The 24,523-nt window shown below is 37.6% G+C and overlaps 1 protein-coding gene and 1 long non-coding RNA gene across 2 annotated transcripts in view; one reads left to right on the top strand and one right to left on the bottom strand.

The window, feature by feature from the left end:
* Nucleotides 1-2,168: 2,168 nt before the first annotated feature.
* Nucleotides 2,169-3,048, top strand: LOC122107571. The gene is made up of 2 exons (XR_006147367.1): nucleotides 2,169-2,315; nucleotides 2,525-3,048. It is a non-coding gene; the product is annotated as an uncharacterized LOC122107571 (long non-coding RNA).
* A 3,053-nt stretch (nucleotides 3,049-6,101) lies between these two features.
* Nucleotides 6,102-24,523, bottom strand: part of Zdbf2 (zinc finger DBF-type containing 2) — a 39,422-nt gene continuing 21,000 nt past the window's right edge. Inside the window, exons 3-6 of the mRNA XM_042679345.1 lie at nucleotides 12,473-15,435; nucleotides 10,709-12,385; nucleotides 10,067-10,342; nucleotides 6,102-9,412 (exon numbers count right to left, since the gene is read on the bottom strand). Coding sequence (XP_042535279.1) covers nucleotides 6,102-9,412; nucleotides 10,067-10,342; nucleotides 10,709-12,385; nucleotides 12,473-15,435 — 8,227 coding nt within the window. The remainder of the gene's footprint in view (nucleotides 9,413-10,066; nucleotides 10,343-10,708; nucleotides 12,386-12,472; nucleotides 15,436-24,523) is intronic.

Below are 24,523 nucleotides of genomic sequence, written 5' to 3' on the forward strand. Positions count from 1 at the left end.
GACTTAGTAGTCTCCCTTAACTAAGGAGTTATGTCTCCACTTGCCAACATGCACTGACATCTCAAGCAAGTGCTTCCTCAATAATTTACATACAGATTTACTGTGGTTCAGAAGAAAAAGTAATTACTTTGACATGAAATATTAGCCTCTAAATATTAGAGCCAATTTCAGAGAAAGGCTTCATTACTTAAGACTAAATCTGAGTTTTTCCACTGGACAGGAGGTGGTCATTCCAGAATGAACTCACAGAATCTGTCATAAAAATACTAAAGGCACTTAAGCTGCTGCCACTACTACATACCTACATTTATATGTTTCCTATATTTATATATAAAGGAATATATATATATATATATATATATATATATATCCAGATTTTATGCCACCATAGAGCCAGGAATGTAGTTATGGATTTGTTAAGTATGAGCATATGATTATTACAGCTTTTTGTTATCATTACTTGTGTTATTTGTGTGTGTATGGTTTTTTGTTTTGTTTTTTGCTAGTCCTGGGACTGGACATTGTCCCTGAGCTTCTTTTGTTCAAGACTAGCACTCTACCACTTGAGCCACAGTGCCACTTCTGGCTATTTCTGTGTAAGTGGTACTGAGGAATCGAACTCAAGGCTTCATGCAGGCTAGGCAAGCACTCTACCACTAAGTCACATTCCCAGCCTGTTTTGTCTTTTTGGAGATAGGATCTCACTAAGTAGCCCAGGCTGGCCTTGAACTTGTGATCTTGTTTCTGCTCAAGAATGCTGGGATTATAGGTACAAGTATGTGTCACCATTTTCAGTTTGTGTATAATTAGTTGGGTAATAAACGTAAGTTAAAATTCTCAGTTAAAACTACTACAAGTCAGTTGTAAAAAAAATAGTGTAAACTACCTGTTGGTGACTTAACTTCTATAACAGCCCCCATTTCTGAGAGCTGCAAAAAACGCTCATCCCCCCAAATAAGGACCAACACTAGATATTTGCTATCACCACATTTATTCAAACTGACATCACATGGCTTCTGTTAATATACACTGAGAAAAACACAGAATTCCCAAAAATGCATAGATTACAAAGAAACATCAGACAAACTCAAACTGAGAATATTTCACAAAGAAACCAGTTCATCTTCAAAATGCCATGCTATTAAACACAGAAAGAAGCTGAAGAACTGCTGCTGCTCCACACTGAAGGAAATGAACAAAACCATCATGAAGTCTATAATCTTCGATCAAATCCAGGACCCATAGACAGCTTTCTGGGACAATCTGCAAAATCTGAGTTATGGTCTGCAAATAGTTATCACTGCTGGTTTCCTAATTTTGAGGGTACATATTATGGGTATATAAAAGGGGACTTTAAAAAAAAAAGAGAGAAAGACAGAGTGCTCATCAAAACCAGAATAGCATCAACACTTTCTGGTTCTGTGGGACTTGTGGATTCAAATGGGCAACTTAATCATGATTCCGTTACCTGTATGTAATCCTTCATGAAAGGATTGAGGACATGGGATAATGTCTTGTGCTAAGATGAAATTCTCTGAGCAAAAAAAAAAAAAACAAGGTGAGTGGTAAATGGATAAAAAAAAAAAAAATCAAAGATATAGGGAATATAGAGTATTTAACAAAAAGCACTCAAAAAAGAACAATTATCCTGCTGGTATTGGTTTGGGGCAGTAATCAAGGATAACATAAATGAGGGACATAAAAGAAAGTGCTAGCTTCTAAATGGTCTTTTTATTTCATTTGCTACTTGTTTCTCTAAAAACAAACTGTAGGTCTGTGAGGGTAGCATTGTGGAAGAGTGCTTACTGGCAAGCACAAGATGTTGGATTCAATCTCTAACATGAGCCGGGCACTATTGGTTCATGCCTGTAATCCCAGCTACTCAGGAGGCTGAGATCTGAGAATTACAGTTCAAAGCCATCCTGAGCAGGAAAATCCATGAGACTCTTATCTCCCATAAATCACCAGAAAAACTGAAGTGGTGCTGTGGCTCTTTGAGCTGAAGAGCTGAGGGACAGTGCTCAGGCCCAGAGTTCAAGCTCCACAACCAACCAAAAATACAAAAACAAAAACAAAAAACTCTAACATGAGAAAAAGTAAAAAATTTAAAAATATAACTCTAAATGCTATCCAGTAACAAAAAAGGAACAAAATACTCATATATGCTACAATACAGGTGACCCTCAAAAAAACATCATGGTAAATAAAGCAAGGCAAACACAGAAGACTTCATACTTTATGGTTCTATAAAGATGAAACCATAAATATAAATGTCCAGGGACCTAAACTATAAAGACAGAATTAGGGCTGGGAAGGTGGCTCAGTGGTAGAGCGCTTGCCTTGCATGCATGAGGCCCGGGGTTCGATTCCTCAGCACCGCATAAACAAAAAGAAAAAAGCCAAAGTGGCGCTGTGGCTCAAGTGGTAGAGCGCTAGCCTTGAGCTGAAGAGCTGAAGGACAGCGCCCAGGCCCAGAGCTCAGGCCCCACAACCGGATTCCAAAAAGAGAAAAAGACAGAATTAGAATAGTGATGGCCTATTACTGAGGGGTAAGAAGGGGGTTTAACTCTTAACTGTTCTATGCCTCAATTTTCTCATCTGACAGTGATAAGTGTCTGTTTTATAAGGCTTCTTTTAAAGATCAAATGAGATAATACAGATAAGAGTGATGTACTCTCTACAGAAAGGACTAGGGCTTTGTAATTTAGTACATGTGTGTTACAACACATTTCTTGCTAGGTTCACTCAGCCTAAAAATCGGGGAAATAAATTTCTTCCCAAGCTAATACAAAGTTTTTTTAAAATAAATAAAACTAGAATGTTACTGTAATATGCATGTACTAACTTACAAACAGAGGAATACATATGCATATAGTTAAAGTTTTTGCAACAAACAATTTCACCCTAGGCCTGTTTCTTAATCAACGCAGACAGCTTAAAATACTTGGGGAAAAAAATTCAAGATACACACATGAAGTGTAAGCCCCAAAGAAAATAAACTAAGTTAACCTTATTTCTCTAACATCTGGAGTCATAGGGAAATGAAGAGATTCTTCTCTAGTCTCCTTACCTTGTTTCCATTTCTTTACAGAAAAGGAACTTCAATTGTCTAATTTTTTACTACATTATTTTTTATTATTATAAAGAGTAAGATGGTATTCTTGACAATATCCAAGACCAACAAATTCTGCAAGTAATTAGTACTGGGGACAAAAGCACCTATCTCACTGACAGCCTACATTTTCCCATATCATTCTGTCTTTTGTAACATATGCTATGGTATTGGAGGATGTAGAGGGATGGGAATTTATTCTTCCCAGTAGGTGTCAAATAATGATAAAGACATTATCTCCTGAACTCAATCCTTTCAATACAGGTATACAGAGTGAAAAGTTGCTAATCCACCACTCTATCAGACAAATAATTTGTTAATTTAATTTTTTGAAATAACTACTTCTTTGAATATAACCTGTATATCTTTGGTCAAACTATTTTCTCACCAGCATCAGCATTTATATTCTCTTACGTATTTTCTCTCAGACCATTTATAAAAAGTACTTCTGTTTTCGTCATTCTCTGATTAAGTATTTCCAGAAAAAGTTTTCACATGAGGAGAGAGTAAACACAAATTCCAATACTTAATAAATTTTATCTTGGTAACATCAAAAACAAGTTTACACTTTAAATTGCATTATAAAAAATACATCAGTCTTCACATTAGTTTTACATGGAAATATATAATTATTTGAATATTTAAATATAGCTTTTCTTTAAGCAAAAAAAAAAGTGTTACTCAGAGCCCTAGTTACATAAATAATTTAAATGCACAATGCAAAACACACACACACACATTTTACACAATATTGTCCACATCAACTGTATATAACTCAGGACAATTACAGTAAAAATCTATGCAAAATACTCAAAAGGATAAGGTCAACAAAGTATTCATTATGGTTGTAATTTGACTTTTTACTATTGAAAGAATGCACTCTTGACTACACAAAATCACCAATTGTTTATCTAATCTGCAAATTAAGCCAACATTTATTTAGACAAAGGGGCACATTTTGTATCCTACCAAAGTCTGAATGTCATTCCAATTTAGCTTAAAATTATGTTTTTACAATTTCAAGTTTTCAAGCTTGCCTAAAATAAAAATGGGCTAAGAATGTATAAGACAATCCAAAATGTTAATTTGGTAATGTAAAATGTAAATTGAACTTTTTTCTCTGTCCTCTCTTAAGATAGTACTTAGAAGAGCTTCTAATGTGTAAAAAGGTAATAACACTTTAAATCTGATCACTTGAATTTTAAGTCCTATCCTCTATATATGATGTAATCATGGGAGGTATGATTCCTCACATTTATGCTGTATGTTACTTTTTCCATGAACTGAATGCCTGACATCAATACCTATAAATAGAATGTATATACTAGCTGCTTGGTTGATTCCTAATCAGTAGGACAGAGCTTTCTTCCTAAATTAAAATTGGAAGATTGCTTGAAACTAGTGGCCCACAATGATATTTTTTAAGGAAAGAAACTGAAATAGGTTGGCATATAAATGAGGCAAGGTTGAAGGAATGCTATACATGTCACCTTTGTAACTAAGAACTACACATCTGCCCACTTTTTTCAATATAATCACTTCAATTTAGAAGAAATTACAACATTATCACCATCATAACGTACCCACAAGTTAAATAATGGCCCCTGAAACAAAACCACATTTAAATTTCATTAATTCTAAGATAACACATTTTTATCTCTGAAAACAAGACACACCTTAACACTGACTCTAATTTCAATAAAATATAGTACTTACGCAATATAGAGGAAATTCATGTTTCCCCTTAACATCAATGACAAAAAGATCAGGGATCTTGGCTGAACAGGATGCACCTGTACCAGCTCAACTGATGTCCCTAAATAAAGAGTTTGAATATGCTCAAGTTCTGTAGGCTTACACTGAATATCTTGCCACTTTTTAATCTGAACTATAGAAATCAATTAGTTTAAGGTAAATTTTCATATTCATTTACTTTAAACTAACTAGTCTAGGATGATCAATTAGATAAAGGTAAATGAACATACAAGTACTGTTTTTCACTTGTAAGCTGGGCCTCCACTTAGGTTGGCTTTGTTCAATTGAGTGAAATGTTATGCCATTTAGTAATGACCATAACTTAATGGCCTGTCCAAATGACACACTACCAAGCCAATAATTTCAGTTTAAGCTATAATGTATAAGGTATTATTGAGATAAGGCCATAAAACTACCTGGATTCTTATAGTAAACTACTAACCCTTTAGGTAAAAGGTAAAGATGTTTGTTTAAAAAAAAAAAAAAGCCTAATCAAATCAGCAAAATTGTTTTCCTCTTAAGATCTACTAACGCTAAAGAAGGGGTTTATGTATGCCTATATCCAAATAAGAAAAATTTCCAGACTTGCAGATCCAATTTCAATGAAGTAGAAAGAATTTGGTATGTCTATAAAATCACCAGGCACTTTTACAAAACTAAAGACTGTGGTTTCTCATTCTCTGAAATAATTTTAAAAGAAAAAATTACATTTTGTTTGTGATCATCTAAGTCAATTATGCTAAAAAGTCAAGATTATTTAAGTTCATTTTTCTAGTTATCCAGTTCAAATACTATATTGACAATTCCGATTGAAACATGTAGACTCTTAAGTATATGTGTATTTGTCGCAATTCTTAAAGAGATGGTATCAGTAAGTTTGCTATGATCATTCTCGCAATGGTATAGCTTGTTGGCATAAAAGATTACCACTAAAAAAAAAATAAGGACATGATTTAAGGGACAAAATTCTACGTATTGTGCTAAATTATAAGACAACAAATTAAGATAAAGATCTACAGAAAATGGACAAAAGTTGCTTTTTGAATCTTAAAAAAAAGGACTCTAAACACTAATTTTAAATGAATATAAAATTTCTGAAAAATAATATCTATAGCAAAATAGTTTAAGGTCAGTTTTCCCACTCAACTTAGGAAAACTATGAGCACTAAAGTTCAAAATGTGTTTCAATTTGAAGTGTTCAATTCTCAACTAGCTGTGACAAACAGAAAAAGTCCTATTTCACCTCATTACTTCTCAATTTGCTTGTGAGCCGGGTAACCATTCTAACCACATTTGGTACAGATCCTGAACTTCTCAAATCATATTCTCTAATCGGAGCAGACTTCTTTCTTCGGTGGTATTTTTTCTTATACTTCTTTCTTGATGTAACAGTGGAAGGATGCCGCATGGATTTCTTTGGAGAAAGACCTGAAATAGCTCGTAAGCGCTTTCCAACAGCAATGGGTAGGAGTGAGGAGCTCAAAAACATTTCAGTTGCTCTCTTCACATCCTTTACCCTACTAGCAACAGACAGTTTCTTTTTAAGATAGGTTCCAAGAGCATTGCCTCTGCGTTGAAAACGACGACGGATAAACACGGAGTATTTCAAAAGATACTTTCGAATAACATAGTTGGCTTTCATCTGAACTCGAATGGACAGTTTTGCCGAAGCTAGCTTGAATTTTTGTCGGAGAATAACTGCTTCAGAAGCACTCTTGCCAAAGTGTGACTTATCATCAGTTATCATCTTCCCTTTTGGAACCTTCTTTTTACTTTTGCTGTCAAAAAAGTCATTTCTCACTGGTTTAGAAGCCATTTTGGGAACATCAGGACTTAAAGGAGTTGGCTGGCAATTACTGTCATTTAGAACACCACTAGCACTTGCATCTTCTGGATTTCCTTGAAGTGTTGCAGATTTAGTGGTCCGATAGCGTGACCTTAATTCATATCTTGCTGGTACTGTTGTTGAAGCAAGGTTTCGAGTCTTACCCCTCTTTCTTGTACTGGTGCTTACATCACGCTTCTTAAGTCCAGCCTTAGCCCTCTTAGGCCTGCCAGAGTTTGGTGCTGTTGTCTTCCGCGCAGTTTTCTTAAGTAATGGGTCATTCTGTTTATACGCAGTGTCATAACTGTACTGATTTGTTTTAGTTGAGTTGAAGGATTCATCTTCCATCCGCTTAGTATTTGCAGAAGAAACACAGATCAGGGAATTAGGCTCTACAACTTTAAATTCTAGTGTAGGAAACACAAAAGCTCTGCTTTTGGGTTTTTTTTCTTCGACGTTGTCACTCTGTAAATGCATCCTTTTTGGTGATTCTTCCTCTGGTCTGTTTATTTTTCTTTTCTTCAATGGATAGTTTTTGTAATTGATTTCTATTCCATGGCTGACTTTCTCCGTTTGGCTCTGAGAAGCCACATTCTCACTTTGTTTATGAGGCTTCTCTGCTAGAGAACTATGATGGTGTGATTTATCTAAAGCCTCTGAAACACCATCATTCTCTGCAATTCTACCTTCAATATTTTCATGATCCGACTGAGCCTGAACTGGTACAGTGTCTTGATTAAACCCAGGCCAGGTATTTCTTTCCTCTTCATTTAAAAAAACTTCATTGGTCTCAGAGTTATCATCAAAATAGCAGCGGAAACGACCTTCCTTAAATTCCTTCACAAGTGTATTGATTTTTATGTCATCTTCTTTCATTATCTGAGACCATGTTTTCCCCACAAAGGAAGGTGGGACGTGAGGCAAGGCTTCAAGAACTGGTTCATTTGGATTTTCTTCTACAACATCCCTTCCTACGTCCCTTACAGAATCAACCCCAGAAGAAGAGCAAGATGGGGAATCAGTTTCTCTCAGTTTAAAAGTTATTTTCTTCTGCTTTTTTCTAGGAGGAACACGGCTTGACTGGCAATCAATAGGAGCAGAGCCTGGATAGAAATAACGAGTTTTTTCTCTCAGGTCAAAAGTTACTTTCTTCCGGCTCTTTCCAGAACCAACCTTCGGAGCATAGCTTGGTTGGCAATCAATAGGAGTAGAGCCTGGATAGAAGTAATGAGTGTTTTCTCTCAGGTCAAGACTTACTGTCTTCTGGCTCTTTCCAGAATCAACCTGAGGAACACAGCTTGACTGGGAACCACAGCTATTTTCTCTCAGGTGAAAAGTTATTTTCTTCCGGCTCTTTCCAGAACCAACCTGAGGAACATAGCTTGATTGGTAATCAACAGAGGCAGATCTCGACTGAGACTCATGGGTATTTTCTCTCTGGTTAAAAGCTACCTTTTTACGGTTCTTTGCAGGAAGCTTGGGAACACAGCTTGACTGGGAATCATTATCTGCTCTCCAGTCAAAAGCTGCTCTCTTACGACGGCGTGTTTTCTTGACAGATTCTTGATGCTTGCCAGGATTAGGCTGAAGAGAGAGATCACCTCGAAAATCCTTCTCAGAACCACTCACACTTTCTAGGCCAGAACGTTCTGACACTGAAGGGTCGTCGTTACTAACAGTCTGTTGAGTAACTGCCACAGTAGAGAGAGCATCGTCTGCGGCAGGATCACTATCTTTCATGCCAGCATTTATTTCATCCCCCCAAACATTGTCTTCCGTGTCAGTTTTCTGCAGTTGATTATTTACTGCCTGAGAAGTATCTCCCAAATTAAAATCTCTTTTAGGATCATTAGAATCACGGCTCTTGTCTTCTGAGTCAACACGACTTGGATCAGGCCCTTGTGGCTGGAAAGTCACAGACTTGGAAGCAACATTAAAATTTAGTTCACAACCACAAGACTGACATGTGGAGTCCCCAAGAATAATATAGTCATTGTTCCGGTTAATTATTCTGAAACTCTTTTTGGACTGGTTTGTCGCTGATTGAAAAAAGGTAGCAGGATCATATTTTATTTCAAAACCACAAAAGTCACACTTCAGACTTCCTACAACAGGAGAATCTGTACTGCTAGTCTGACTGCTAGTCATCTGAGGTGGTTCATTCACTACCTCAAGAGGGGTATTAGCATCTGAAATTACTTCACGATCACAATCGCTGTCATTAGCTGCCACATCTACAATCACCACTTGTGGAGAATCTGTTTCACCATCTGACGTTTGACCTTGATTAACCACGATTTGAAAAGAGACATCAGAATCATACATCATTTCAGAGTCACTAGCTTCACTGGACTTTTCTTCCATGCCAAGCTCTTTCTTCTGAAGGCCTGTTTCTTGGCAAACCACTTGAGGTGGGTCAAGTTCTGTCTGCTGGTGAAGATCAGAATCATATCTTATTTCAGAAGAGTTCTCATTTTCTAGATCATTATGATCCTTCTTTTCCAAGTTTATTTCTTTGACAGACATATCCTCCACAGACTGATCCACCACAATCTGAACAGGTATATCAGAATCACAACTTGCTTCAACATCCACTAGTCTATAGCTCCTATCTTCCAGGTAAATATGGTCTTCCTTCAGATTTATTTCTTTGACAGCATTGTGAAGCTGTCCAACTTCTGAATGACAAGGATCATTGGAATCAAAACTTATTATAGGACAACAAGGATCACTGCTCTTATCTTCCAAACTGGAATGCGCCACTTGCAAACTCTGTGATGGTTGAATCGCTGAGTGAAGAGGATTATTTGAAACATGAAATACTTCAGAACCTTCTGGTTCATAGCCCATATTATCACTCAGGATATTTACTTCCTCAATTGGCTCTTGAATTTCATTAGTCAGAGACAGAAGTTCATCAGAATCAGCACTCATTCCGGAGTCACTAGGTTGGACAGTCTTATTTTCCAAGTCAACATGTTCTTCCCAATGACTGGTCTCTTGAAATACTGCAATTTGTTCAGCCACTGAATGACAAGGATCAGTGGAATCAGAACTTACTTCAGGACCACAAGGATCATTGCTCCCAAGTTCCAAACTGGAATGCCCCTCTGGCAATATTTGTGATGGCTCAATTACTGAATGAATGGGGGTATCTGAAGCATAAATTGCTCCAGAAGCACATGGTTCACAGCCATTATCATCCAGATGACTATGTCCCTTTCTCAGGAGATTTAAGTCTTTAATAGGTGCTTGAATCTCATTAGTCACAGACTGAAGAAGTTCATCAGAATCAGAGTTACTAGGTTGGACAGTCTTATCTTCTTGGCTGGTTTTCTGAGCTAGTTCAGTTTGTTCAGCCAATGAGTAATAAGGATCACTGGAATCAGAACTTTCTTCTGGACCACAAGGATCATCACTTCCAATTTCCAAACTGGAATGCTCTTCTTGCAAAATTTGTGGTGGTTGAATAACTGAGCAAAAAGGGATATGTGAAACATGAATTATTCCAGAAGTACCTGGCTCACAGTCTTTATCATCCAGGGAAGCATATCCCTCCTTCAGATGATCTACTTCTGTAATAGGTTCTTGAATTTTATCAGTCGCAGGTTGAAGAGGCTTCTCAGAATCACTATTTATTTTTGAGCCACCTGGTTCAATAACATTATCTTTCAAGTCAGTATGTTCTTTCCAATGGTTGGCCTCAGGAACTGCTTCAGTTTGGCTAATCACTGAATGAAAAGCATGACTGGATTCAAAACTTATTTCAGGACCACAAAGATCACTACTCTTAACTTCCAAACTGCAGTTCTCCTCTTGCAAAATTTGTGGTGGTTGAATCACTAAGCAAGAAGAGGTATTCGAAAAATGAATTATCCCAGAACCACCTGGTTCAGAGCTATTATCATCCAGATAAACATGTCTCTCCTTCAGATGATTTCTTTCTTGAAGAGGCTCTTGCAGTTCATTAGTCACAGACTGAAGGTTATCAGAGTCAGTATTTATTTTTGAACCACCTGGTTCAATAATCTTATCTTCCAAGTCAACACATTCTTTCCAATGACTGTTGTCCTGAACTATTTCGGTTTGGCCTCCCACTGAATGACAAGGGTCACTGGAATCAGAACTTACTTCAGGACCATAAGAATCACTGCTCCCAACTTCCAAACTGGAATGGTCCCCCTGCAAAATTTGTGGTGGCTGAATCACTGAACAAAAAGGGATGTTTGAAATAAAAGTTATTCTAGAACCATGTTGTTCATAGCCCTTATCATCCAGACAAATAGATCTCTCCTTTATATTTCTTTCTTGAATAGGCTCTTGAATTGTATTAGTTACAGACTGAAGAGGTTCATCAGAGTCAAGATTTGCTTCGGAGTCACTAGGTCGGACAGTCTTATCTTCCAAGTCACCATGTTCTTTCCAATTGCTGGTCTCCTGAAGCACTTCAGCTTGGCCAGCCATTGAATGACAAGGATCACTGGAATCAGGACCACAAGGATCACTGCTCTTAACTTCCAAACTGGAATGCTCCTTTTGCAAAATCTGTAGTGGTTGAATCACTGAGCAATAAAGGATTTTTGAAGCATAAATTGCTCCAGAACCGTGTGGTTCATAGCCCTTATCATCCAGATGAGCAGCAGGACCCTTCCTCAGGTTTTCTTTAATAGGCTCTTGGATTTTATTAGTCACAGACTGAAGAAGTTCATCAGAATCAGAATTTATTTTGGAGTCACTAGGTTGGACAGTCTTATCTTCCAAGTCAACATGTTCTTTACAATGGCTGTTTTCCTGAACGACTTCAGCTTGGCAAGTCACTGAACAACAAGGATCACTGGCATCAGAGCATATTTCAGGATCACGAGGATCACTGCTCCTAACTTCCAAACTGGAATGTTCCTCCTGCAAAATTTGTGGTGGTCGAATCACTGACCAAAAAGGGATGTGTGAAAGATTAATTGCTCCAGAACTACCTGGATCAAAGCTCTGATCACCCAGACGAATATGTGTCTCCCTCAGAAGATTTGCTTCTTTAATAGTCTCTTCAATTTTATCAGTTACAGACTGAAGAATTCCATTAGGATCAAAATTTATTTTGGAGTCATTAGGTTGTACAACCTTATCTTCCAAGTCAACACGTTCTTTACAACAGCTGGTCTCCTGAACTACATCAGTTTGAGAAGCCACTGAACGAAGGACAAGAGAATCATATATAATTTTGAAACCCTTCGCTTCATCCCTCTTACTTTCCAAGTCAACATCTTCATCCATCCAAAAATCTGAATCTCTACTACCTTCACTAAGCTGGACAGCCATTGACTGAAGAGAGTCATCTGACTCAAAACTTGCTTCCGAACCAAAAGACTGACTGTCCTCACCTTGTAGCTCAATGTGCTTTGGCTCCAAAATAGTTACTTTAGGTTGATCAATCATTGACTGGCTTGGGATGTCAGAAGCCAAACTATATTGTCTGTTCTTAGTTTCGAAGTACACTTGATCTTTATTCTCAAGGTTTATTTGTTTAATAGTTATGTCAGGTTGACTAGATATAGACTGAAAAGAAACATCAGAATCATGTATTTCTTTCGAACCTTTAGGTTCATCAGTCTCATTTTCCAGGCCAGTGTCGTCCTGCCACAGTTTTATCTGGGTAGCCATTTTGCGTTGTTCGTTGTTTTTGCTATGCTTTTTAACTTCTTCTTTTTCCTTTGAAAAGGTCTGCTGAGTTTGGTCTAGAACTGAATGGAGACAAGTATCAATATTTGAATTAATTTCAAAACCTCTAATATCAGTACTTTCATCTTCTGGGTCAACATGGCCCTCCTTCAAAACAGCTAGTTGAGGTTTTTCAGTCACTAACTGAGGAAGGACATTAGAATTCAAAGTTATTTCAGAAGCACCAAGTTTATCACTTTCTAGAATATGCTTCGTCTTTCTCTTAGCTTTTTTTCCAGCACCTTGAGATTCTGTCCGTGGATAATGAGGGACATCAGAATCTAAATTTATTTCAGAATGATATAAATCAGCACTATTATGTTGTAATTCAGCATGTTTTTCTTTTTGAAGCCAAGGATTTTCAACAAGTACTTGAGGTTTGCAAATAACTGTTGGATAAAGGGTATCAGAACCCAATCTTGTTTCAGAAACACATTCATTACTCTTAGTTCCTAAGTATATGTTTGTATTCTTCTGGAAGTTTATGTCATTGATAGGATCTTCAGAATGTCCAGGCATTAAGTTAAAAAAATCATAATTCAAATTTAATGCAGAGTCAGCAGGCTCATTTTTCTTATTTTCTACATGGACCTGCTCTTCTTTATGAGAATTTAGTTTTTTAATATATAATTCGGGAGGATTAGTCACTGAATGAAGAGGGGCATGAGAATCCAAATTTATTTCACAATCAATGGGTGTATCATTCTTCCTCGCTAAGTGTACGTATTCTTCTTTCTGAATGATTACTCCAACAGCTACTTCAGGTAGATCATTTCCTGAATGAAGAGGAATACCAGAATCAAAAGTTATTTCAGAAATACAAGATTCATTACTCTTATTTTCCAGATCAACAGGTTCCTCCTCATCAAGTTGGTCAATTACTGAGCAATTAGGAATATCTGAATCAAAAGTTACGTCAGAACTACTTGACTCACAGCTCCCATCTTCCAGGTTAATGCCATCTTCTTTTAGTCTTTCAAAATCCAGCTGAGACCGCTCAGTAACTGACAGAAGAGGGGAATCGGAATCAAATGTCAACTCAGAACTGGAGCACCCATTGCTCTTAACTTCCATGTCGACATTTAACTCTTTAAGATTTACTTCACCCAAAGCCCCTTCAGGTTGATCATTAGCTGACTGATAGTTATTATCATGAGACTCAATACTTAGGTTAGCAATTCTATATTGAATACTCTTAATCTCTAGGCCAATATCTACTTTCTGAGGGTTTACTTCTTTAACTGCTACTTGAGATTGATCAGCCACTAATTGAGCATCAGCATGAAAACCCATTCCAGGACCATGAGACTCACAGTTCATATCCACAAGGCCAGCATTCTTCTTTTTCAGAAGATTTATCTCTTCAACATCTCTCTGGGGTTCATCATCCACTGTCTCAAGATGTGCGTTAGCACTAGTGGGTTTGCGTTTCTTATTTTTTAGGATGACAGGTTTGGCTTTCAGGTTTCTTCCTTTGACAGTCATTTCGAGATGGTCCTGAGAAGTATCACTATCAGAACTTTCAGAATTACTGGATCCATAGCTCTCATCAACCAAACTAATTCGAGCCTTCTTCCTACGTTTCACTTCTGTGGCAACCACTGGGGGTTTTTCAAGTGAGAGATCATTGCTTTCGTCAGAGCTAGTAGATCCATAGCTCAGATCAACCAATTGAATGCGTGCCTTGTTCGGAAGCCTTACTTCTGGTACAGACTTTTGGGAGTACTCATTAATTGTCTGAAGTGAGTTGCCACCACAATCAAAATTCATTTCGGAGCCACTAGAATCATAGCATTCGTCAACTAAGCTAACTCGCTTTTTATTCTGAGGACTTACTTCTTCAACAGTCACTTGAGACTGGCTGGTAACTACCTGAACAGAATCAGCACGATCATCATCTGAAGCTGTTTCAGAAATGACGGATTTATTATTCTCGTCCTGTAAATTAGCAGGTATTTTCTCTGAAAGGTTTACTTCTCTAGCAGTCACTTCAGATAGAGCAGTCAGTGAATGACAAGAGGAACCACAATCAAAACTCATCTGAGAACCTCTAGATTCTGAGTTCTCATCTTCTTGGCCACTTTCTTCTTCCTTGGAAAGCTCCAAGCCTTTTTCAGCATCTTGGGATTGGTCAGAGATTGACTGAAGAGAGCCGTGATCCACTTTGTCTTCAGAACTCACTGAGCACTCCTCTTTCAAAGCTTCTGGCTTGTTAAAAACCAACTTCCTTTCTTCCTGGGTGTAATTCATACTTGAAAGAGATTCCTCAAAATGCTTTGGAATGGCATCTTCAGAGATTTCTTCATCAGAAGGCATGTTAGGTTTATCCAGCCCTACTACTGAGCTTGCTGCAAATTCAGCTTCTGGTGAACTCTCATTATCAGTAAGTTCACGGAATTCATAAACAGGTGTGGAAATTTCCCCCCTAGCTCTTACGTTTCTCTGAGAAAGCAATTTATCTATATCTATACACACGGTTTGCTTATTTGTTTCTTTAGGGTTCTCCTGTGTATTTGATGACATAGGACTGCTAGAGGCCCCATCTAGCTCTCCAAAGTATTGGTCAAATTTATTTGCGTCATCACTTTGGCCAAATGACTCTGAAGAGACTGCTAGCGCTAACCTAGTAGTCTTAGCTGAAAGTGGTCTGTCATAAGAACTTTTAGGTAAATAACTAGCAGACACATTACAAATCACTGGGGGACGTATTAACTTTTTTCCATTATTTGTAGGTTGACCAATTTCTACTGGATTAATTTTTCTCATACCACTCTCAATTTTATGAGCAAACGCCAAGGACTGCTGCTGTCCCATCTCCAGTTTTTGAATAACTGATGGACGAGCCGAAAAGCCGTTTGCACATTCCTGTGACTGACTAGGTCCACACTGTAGGTCTTCAGCAGGATCAGACTCATCGGAGTACAGCTCTTCACTCTCAGTCTCCTCGTCCCTTTCTTCAGGACGAAACTCATCCACAACCACCACATCAGGCGACCCAGGATTTGCGGGAGCCTCATTTTGTGCTGATCTAAAAAGGAAAGAGGTGGGAGGGGGGAATCATAAAAAAAAACTCTAGAATCTATTTTCAATTTTTTTTATCTACCCTATTAGAAGACAAAGAATCAAAGCAATCACATCAAATTGTATCTTCTGTACTTCAGGAGGGTAATAATCAGTATAGAAGAAACTTAATGAACACAAATGCCTCCTAAACATAACAAAATGCAAATCAAACATTTACCATTTGTTAATATATCATAGTAAATAGCAAAAGTTTGACAAAAGTTATTTAACTTTGGATACCTCAAATTTCATCTCTGAAAACAATACTATTTTCAGTCATGAGACCATTTTGTGGAATAAATTAGCCATTGTACATAAAGAGCATTAAAAAGGAAAGCATCACACATAGCATTACAAATGTAATTCTGGCAAGGTTGATAAGGGCATAAGCATTTTACGACATTGCTAGTAGGTATACAGACTACTCCAAATTAATCTTTTCCCTTTTCCTTCCTTTTTTTTGATGCCAGTACCAGGGATTAAACCCAAGACATTGTGTTCTCAGTTTTTTTTCACTCTCAGATGGTGCTCTAACCACCACTTAGGCCAAATCACCAGCATTTTGCTAGTTAATTGGAGGTGAGAGTCATATCTTTCTTGTGTTGGCTTGAAACTAATCCTTAGGTCTTGGCATCCTAAGTAGTTAGAATTATAAATGTAAGCCACCAACTCCTGGATAGAATATTAATATTTGTGAGATTATTCATCTTTATAAAAACTGGTATCCTCTATGAAGAACAATTTGACAATGTCAATTAAAACTTAAAATATTCACTCCCAGCCGGGTGCTGGTGGCTCATGCCTGTGATCTTAGCTACTCAGGAGGCTGAGATCTGAGGATCTCGGTTCAAAGCCAGCCCAGGCAGGAATGTCTGAGAAACTCTTATCTCCAGTAAACCACTCAGAAAACCAGAAGTGGCTCTCTGGCTCAAGTGGTAGAACACTAATCCTGGATCTGATGAGCTCAGGGACAGCACTCAGGCCCAGAGTTCAAGACCCAGGATCGACCAAAAAAAAAAAAAAAGGAATATATATATATATTCACTCCTGTTTTATTAGTTACAATTCACTACTGGTTAAATAATTAAAGGTACTTAGAACACAAAATAAGTTACAAAATAATAAGAGCAGCTCTATATGTACTAATAATGATCAGCCATTATAAACACTGTTAATGAAAAAGTAGAGAATATTAAATATTAAAATACTGCAACTAGAAGAGGATAACTGTTAGGCACAGGGATGAAGTACAGTGACAATAGCATTTTCCAACCAGGTATAGCATGGCCCATACCTGTAATCCTAGTACTTGAAAGGCAGAGGCAGAAGCAGTCTGGGCTACAAAGTCAGTTCTACATAGTCAGACAGACAGACAGACAAAGGGAAAGAAAAACAGAAGAAGGAGGAAGATAAAAAGGAAAGGAGAGAAAGGGAGGGAGGGAGGGAGGGAGGAAGGCAGGTAGCCTGCTCAACCCTTCTGTAGACTATCTGTGGAAGTTCATGTGAGAAAATGTTCACACTTGTCACCAGCAGGAAAGTAAATAGAATGGCTGGAGCAGAAGACAAGAGTGCTCTCTCTTTTTTGAGGGGGGAGAACAGGATGTGCTGTGCTGCCCAAGTTGACCTTTTAATGATTATGCTCAAGCCATTGTTCTGTTTCTACCTTTCAAATACTTGGAACTACAGGCATGTACCATTATACCTGCATTAAGACTCACTTTTGAATGGGCCTTCTGAATTATGCCAATATGTACATATTTCCAATTCAAAATTTTAAATGATGCCATTTTTTTAATTACTTGAAAGTTCATATTTAAAAATTAAACAATATCTCTCTTCTATTACAAATCAAGAAAACATTTTTTGTTGTTGTTGTTGTTGGTCATGGGGCTTGAACTCTAGGCCTGGGCACTATCCCTCAGCTCTTCAGCTCAAGGCTAGCACTCTATCACTTGAGCCACAGCGCCACTTCCGGTTTTCTGATGGTTTATTGGAGGTAAGAGGCTCAGGAACTTTTGTGTCCAGGCTGGCTTTGAACTGCGATCCTCAGATCTCAGTCTCCTGAGTAGCTAGGATTACAGAGGTGAGCCACCAACGCCCGACTAGGAAAACATTCTTGACTATACCTTATATAAGCAGCTGACCTGCAGATACAGACATGAACTACCATGCCTATCTTACTGTTGAAATGGGCTCTCACCTTTTGCTCTACCTGGCCTCAAACCATTACCCTCCTAACCTATACTTCCTGAGGTACTGGAATTACAGGTATGAGCCATCACACCCAGCCCTATGTTCTCAATTCATAGAGAAGCAAATATTCAGCCATACAGAAACTATCTACTAAGAACTTTCAACTATGCAATAGGTCCTATGGTAGGTTCAAAGGGTGATAATCTTCTCAAGAAGTAATCAAGTAGCAGCAGAAGGTAGAAAATAATTACAATTCAATGTGCTAAGTATCATATCTGAAACTTTAGAAAAAGATTTGAGTATAATAGCAAAGAAGAACCTAAGAAAAGATGGTGTTTATGCAAAGTGTTATCCACGATAAGATCCTAAAACAGAAAGAGACTCAACTTAGAAGATCAGCAAAGAACCTTCTGAATTAAATGATACCATAACCCAAATGGACTTAACAGACATCTACAGAGTATTTCACCCAACAACCACACAATTCACATGCTTTTTAACAGCCTATAAAACATTCTCCAGGGCTGGGATGTAGCTCAGTGGCAAAGTGCTTGCCTAGCAAGTGCAACGTCCTGGGTTTGAGCTCCAGTGCCAAAAAGATTTTTTTTCTCCAAAACTGATCATATCCTAGGACACCCAACAAGCCTAAGCAAACACAAAAGGATCAAGAGAACTCCATGCACCATTCTTATCACAATAGGATTAAACTAGATCTCAACAACAAACGATAGTATAGAAAACACTCAAAACACACAGTGACTGAACAACGTGCTGTTGAACAATACGTGGGTCACTGAAGAAATAAAGGAAGAAATCAGAAAGTGCTTACAATTCAATGAAAATGAAAACACATCATGCCAGAACCTCTGGTATGATGAGGTAAGTTCATAGCTCTAAGCATACACATAAAGAAATCAGAAACAGCTCAAGTAAATGACCTTATGATACAACTAAAGCTGCTAGGAAAATAGGAACAAACAAAACCCCAAACTACCAGAGAGACAGAAAAGATTAGAGCAGAAATCAATGAACTAGACTAAGAATACTACATAAAATCAATGAAACAAAAGGCTGTTCTTTGAAAAAAAATGAATAAAATTGATAGAACACAAGATAAACTGACAAAGAAAAGATTCACATCAACAAAATTAGAGATGCCAAGGTAAACATTACAACAAACATCTAAGAAATCCAAAAGGTTATGAAGGCCTACTTTCAAAGCCTTTATTACTTAAGTAAGATGGAAAATCTAGTAGATATGGGTGAATTCCTAGAGACAAACTAAGTTGAACCAAGATGATATAAATCACTTGAACAGGCACATAAAAACTTATGTTAAAACTAAGGAAATCTGAATAAATTAGAGAATTTAATGCATTAATATGAGTTTATTCATTTTATCAAGGTACTATATTAAGAACGAGATACTAACATTATTAAAAATGGAATGATGGCATACTACAGGAATTCCCTATACAATATCTGAATTTTTCCCTACATCTAAAACTGTTTATAAAAAGGCTGAGAGTGGGGGCTGGGAAGGTGGCTCAGTGGTAGAGCGCTTGCCTTGCATGCCTGAGGCCCTGGGGTCGGCTCAGCACCACATAAGCAAAAAGAAAAAAAGCCGGAAGTGGCGTTGTGGCTCAAGTGGTAGAGCGCTAGCCTTGAGCTGAGGAGCCGGGCTGAAGAGCCGGGGGACAGTGCCCACGCCCAGAGCTCAGGCCCCACCCCGGAACCAAAAAAAAAAAAAAGGCTGAGAGTTCCTGCCTCAAAAATAACCTGAGCATGGTGGTACATATCTATAACCTGAGCATGGTGGTACATATCTATAATTCCAACTACTTGGGAGGCAAAAATAGGAGGAACACAGTCCAAAAGTGGCCCAAATAAACCCAGGAAGACATTATTTTTTAAAAAATACTATGAGTAAACTAGCAAGAGTTATATTATTTATAATTATTTCTTGAATAATAAATCATTAATGGTGGTAGTTCTAATGATAATAATGAGATACGTATTATGAGGGTAATTAGGGGGAAATGAGTTTCATGTTATAGTAAAAGATGATGTATTTGTAATAGATAAATAGTTTAATGAATAATGTAAAGGGTAATATAAATGATAAGATACATATGACAGATATTTCATTTCATAAGATACATATATATTGTATATATTATATTAAAACATTAAACTTTATTATTTTAGAGTTAAAAAAATACTAAAAGCAAAAAGGATAGGGGCATGGGCCACACATAGGCACCACCTAAGTAGAAAAAGCCAGAAGTGGTGCTGTGGCTCAAGTGGTAGAGCACTAGCCTTGAACTGAAGAGCTGAGGGACAGTGCCCAGGCCGAGAGTTCAGGCCCCACGGCTGACAAAAAAAAAACCAAAACAAAACAAAAACCCAACTCTCATCGCTAAATAACCACCAAAAAAGCTGGAAGTGGAGTTATGGCTCAAGTAGAAAAGTGCATACCCAAGCCCTGAATGCAAGACTCAGGGCAGACACCAAAAAATAAAGTACTACTACTGTTACTTCCACTATACTATTAAAATTACTATATAAGCTAGTATTAATTTTGAATTTGGAAAATAAAAGTTAACCTTGACATAAAATATTATGAAAGAGCAAAAAAAATCACAGGTTTTCATACTTTTGAACCTAACCAATAGAAACTGCAGCACAATAACCACTTTTCAAGTTTTTTAGAACCGGTCACCTTCATTTGTCCTAGTAACTATTAAAGGATACACAAAACAAAAGTAATCTTGTAATGAGACAGAACAGCAAAGAGAAGGGAAAAAAAAGAAAAAGTGATGAAAAGGTAGAATCACAAAGTTAAACCAGTTGATAAAACTCCCAAAAGTCAAAAACTATCACTTGCTTTTATTTCAACTATACATGTTTATGTTTTTAACCTAACTTTAAAACAACAAGAAAAACTTTAAAAAATGTAACCATTAAAGGAAGGGGAAAAAAAACATGCCTGTTTTGCTCAAGAAACTATAAACCTGAGCCACTGCTCTACTTCCAGCTGTTTTACTTATTAATTGGAGATAAGACTCTTTCTTGCTTGGGCTGATTTCGAACCATGATCCCCAGATCTCAGGCTCCTGACTAGCTACGATTATAGGCTTGAGCTTCCTGTACCTGGCTTAAAAAGGGCTTTTTAAAGAAACAATTGTACATCAAAATCTATGAAATATGGACAAAACCTTCATACCTTTAAATACTTCCATTTAAAAAAAAGAATTAGGCAAGGTAAGGAGGTACACACTTGTAGTCCAAGCTACTTAAGAAGCTGACATCAAAAAGACTGCAGTTCAAGAACAGTATTGACAAAAAGCCAGCAAGACACTATATCTCAGAACAGTATTGACAAAAAGCCAGCAAGACACTATATCTCAATAAACAATCCAGGAATAGTGGTGCAGCCTATAATCTAGCTATGTAGGAGGCATAGATAAAAAGATTGTAGTCCAAGGCTGAAAAAGAACTTGTGTGGCTCAAGTGGTAGAGAACTTGTCTAGCAAGTATGAGGCTCAAAATTCCAACCTGAACTGGCCAAAAAAAAAAAAAAAAAGTTAAAGCAAATTCACTGGTTATCAAATCAAAGATGTAAAAGTAACAACCAAACTGTCCCAGTTAAAAGGTAGTAAGAACTGGGATGTGGCTCAAGTGGCAGTAATATCGGCCTAGTAAGTAGAAGGCCTTGAATTCAAACCCTAGTACTGCCAAAAATGAACAGGTAAATAAAATAGATAAGAAAGAAATAAAAACTAATAAGAAACAAAAAAACAAGGCAAAGCTGATATTTAGGAATGCAAAAATGTAATGTATAGACATGGAGGGGAAAGAAAAAGAAGCTTCTTTTAAAATCACAAAAACTATAAATTTTAAAACTTTTAAATAAAGGTAGCACTGGTATGAAAAATTTTTAAAATTGAAGGAACAAAATGCCAGGTACCAGTGGCTCATGTCTGTAATCCTAGCTACTTAGGAAGCTGAGATCTGATGATCAAGGTTCAAAGCCAGCCCTGGCAGGGAAGTCTGTGAGATTCTTATCTCCAATAAAACTGGAAATTCTTATCTCCAGAAAACTGGAAGTGGAGCTGTGGCTCAAGTGGTAGAGCGCTAGCCTTGAGCTGAAGAGCTGAGGGGCAGCATCCAGGCCCAGAGTTCAAACCCCAGGACTGACACACACAAAAAAATTAAAAAAAAAAAAAGATATTCAAAATGAAGTTCACAGAAACCTATATGAACAAAAGAACTGGATTATGTAGTACTATTTTACATCAACAAGAGTAAGGAGAGATGTATTTACAAAAAAATAAATAGATCACATATAGGCACCAGTGGCTCACACCTGTAATCCTAGCTACTCAAAGCTGAAATCTGAGAATCACAGTTCAAAGCCAGCTCAGGCAAGAAAGTTGGTGAGACTCTTATCTGCAATTAACCACCAGGAAACGGGAAGTGGCACTGTGGCTCAAGTGGTAGAGTGCCCCAAAGTTCAAACCCCATGACTGACCAAGGGGGAAAAAAAAAAAAAAGATCACTACCTCAAATTTTGATAAAAATAAATTATAAGATTACTAAAATATTTAAGATTGATAAATCCCCTAATCTGATGAAAAGGGGAGAAGAAACTATAATCAGTAAAATTTAGAGATAGAAAAGGGCATATCACAACAAATATCAAAGAAATCATGAAGGAATACTTTGAAAGCCTATATCCAAAACAGCTAGATAAATCTAGAAATGGAAAATGTTTAGACACAGTCAATGCACTGAAGCTAAACTAATCAGGAACAAGATAAGGTTACTCTCCCCATTCTTATTCAATATAGTACTTGGAATTCCCTGCCAGAACAAAAAGGCAGGAAAAATAAAATAAAAGGGATTCAAATAGAGAAAGAAGAAATCGAATTATCCCTACTTGGTAATGATATAATCCTGTACTTAGCAGACCCTACAGACTCTGTCAAAAAACTTCAAGAACTGATAAATTCCATTGGAAAAATAGCAGAATACAAAATCAACGATCAAAACTCAGTTTTTCTATAAGCCAACAGAGTACAGGCAAAGAAGAAATCAGGAAAACAATTCCACTTACAATAATCTCAAAACCAATAAAGTATTAAAAAAAAAAAACCAATAAGTATTAAAAGTAAAAGGCATTTAAAAGTATTTTTAAAAAATGTATTAAAAAAGTAAAAGACCTCTACAATGGAAACTATAAAACCTTAAAGAAAAATTGAAAAGCCAAGTGCCAGTGGTTCATGCTTGTAATCCTAGCTACTCAGGAGGCTGTGGTCTGAGGACCAAGTTTGAAGCCAGCCTGGGCAAGAAAATACAATCAGCTGAGAGTGTTCAAGTGGTAGAACATCAGCCTTGAGGGGGGAAAAGCTAAGGTACAGAATCTCTTTATTGGTCATGGGGCTTGAACTCAGCCTGGGCGCTGCCCCTCAGATCTTCAGCTCAAGGTTAGCACTCTCCCACTTAAGCCACAGTGCCACTTCCAGTTTTCTGGTGGTTTATTGGAGATAAGAGTCTCAGAGACGTTCCTTCCCTGGGCTGATTTTTAACTGTGATCCTCAGATCTCAGCCTCCTGAGTAGCTAGGCTTACAGGCATGACCTACCAGCACCCAACACAATTTTTTAAGAAAGAGAAGAAATCTAAGAAGATGGAATGGCTGCCTATGTTCACAGATCAGCAGAGTTAGTATTGTGAAAATGGTCATACTGCCAAAAACCAATCTACAAATTCAATTCAATCCCCCATTAAAATTTCATGTTTTACTTCATAGAAATAAATCAATCCTTATTTCATATGGAAGCATAAAACATCCTGAATAGCAAAAGCAGTCTAAATAAAGAGTACAACTGGAGGTATCACTATCCCAAACTTCAATTTTTATACTACAGAGTCATAGTAATACAAACAGCTTGGTACTGGCACAAAAATAGACCTGAAGACCAAGGAAGCAGAACAGAAGAATTAGAAATGTAACTATATGGCTATAGCCAACTAATTTTTTACAAAGGAGTCAAAATATATAATGGAAAATGGTACAAAAGGGCTGGGAAGGTGGCTCAGTGGTAGAGCACTTGCCTTGCATGCATGAGGCCCTGGGTTCGATTCCTCAGCACCACATAAGCAGAAAATAAAAAAGCTGGAAGTGGTAGAACGCTAGCCTTGAGCTGAAGAGCTGACGGACAGCGCCCAGGCCCAGAGTTCAGACCCCACAACCGGACCCAAAAAAAAAAAAGAAAAGAAAATGGTACCAAAAAAAAAACCGATTGAGTACAGACCTGTAGAGACTGAAAATTCTCTCAGACTGTGCAAAAATCAACAAGTCCACTTGATTTTTTAAAAAGCTCAAAGTAAACTGGGCACTGGTGGCTCATGCCTGTAATCCTAGCTACTCAGGAGGCTGAGATATGAGGATCATGGTTCAAGTTCAAAGCCAGCTGGGCAAGAAAGCCCATAAGACTCTAACCCCCATAAACCACCAGAAAACCAGAAGTAGTGCTGTGGCTCAAGTGGTAGAGCACTTGCCTTGAGTTGAAGAGCTCAGGGACAGCGCCCAAGCCCAGAGTTCAAAAGTTCAAGCCCTACACTACTGACCAAAAAAGAGCTCAAAGTGAGACCAGAAACTCTAGATCTACTTCAAGAAAACATAGTATAAGAAAAACACGGGGCTGGGAAGGTGACTCAGTGGTAGAGTGCTTACCTTGCATGCATGAGGCCCTGGGTTTGATTACTCAGCACCACATAAGCAGAAAAATCCGGAAATGGTGCTGTGGCTCAAGTGGTAGAGCACTAGTCTTGAGCTGAAGAGCTGAGGGACAG

Source organism: Dipodomys spectabilis, unplaced genomic scaffold (genome assembly GCF_019054845.1).
Source record: "Dipodomys spectabilis isolate Male_0828 unplaced genomic scaffold, ASM1905484v1 ptg000051l, whole genome shotgun sequence".
Lineage (NCBI taxonomy): Eukaryota > Metazoa > Chordata > Mammalia > Rodentia > Heteromyidae > Dipodomys > Dipodomys spectabilis.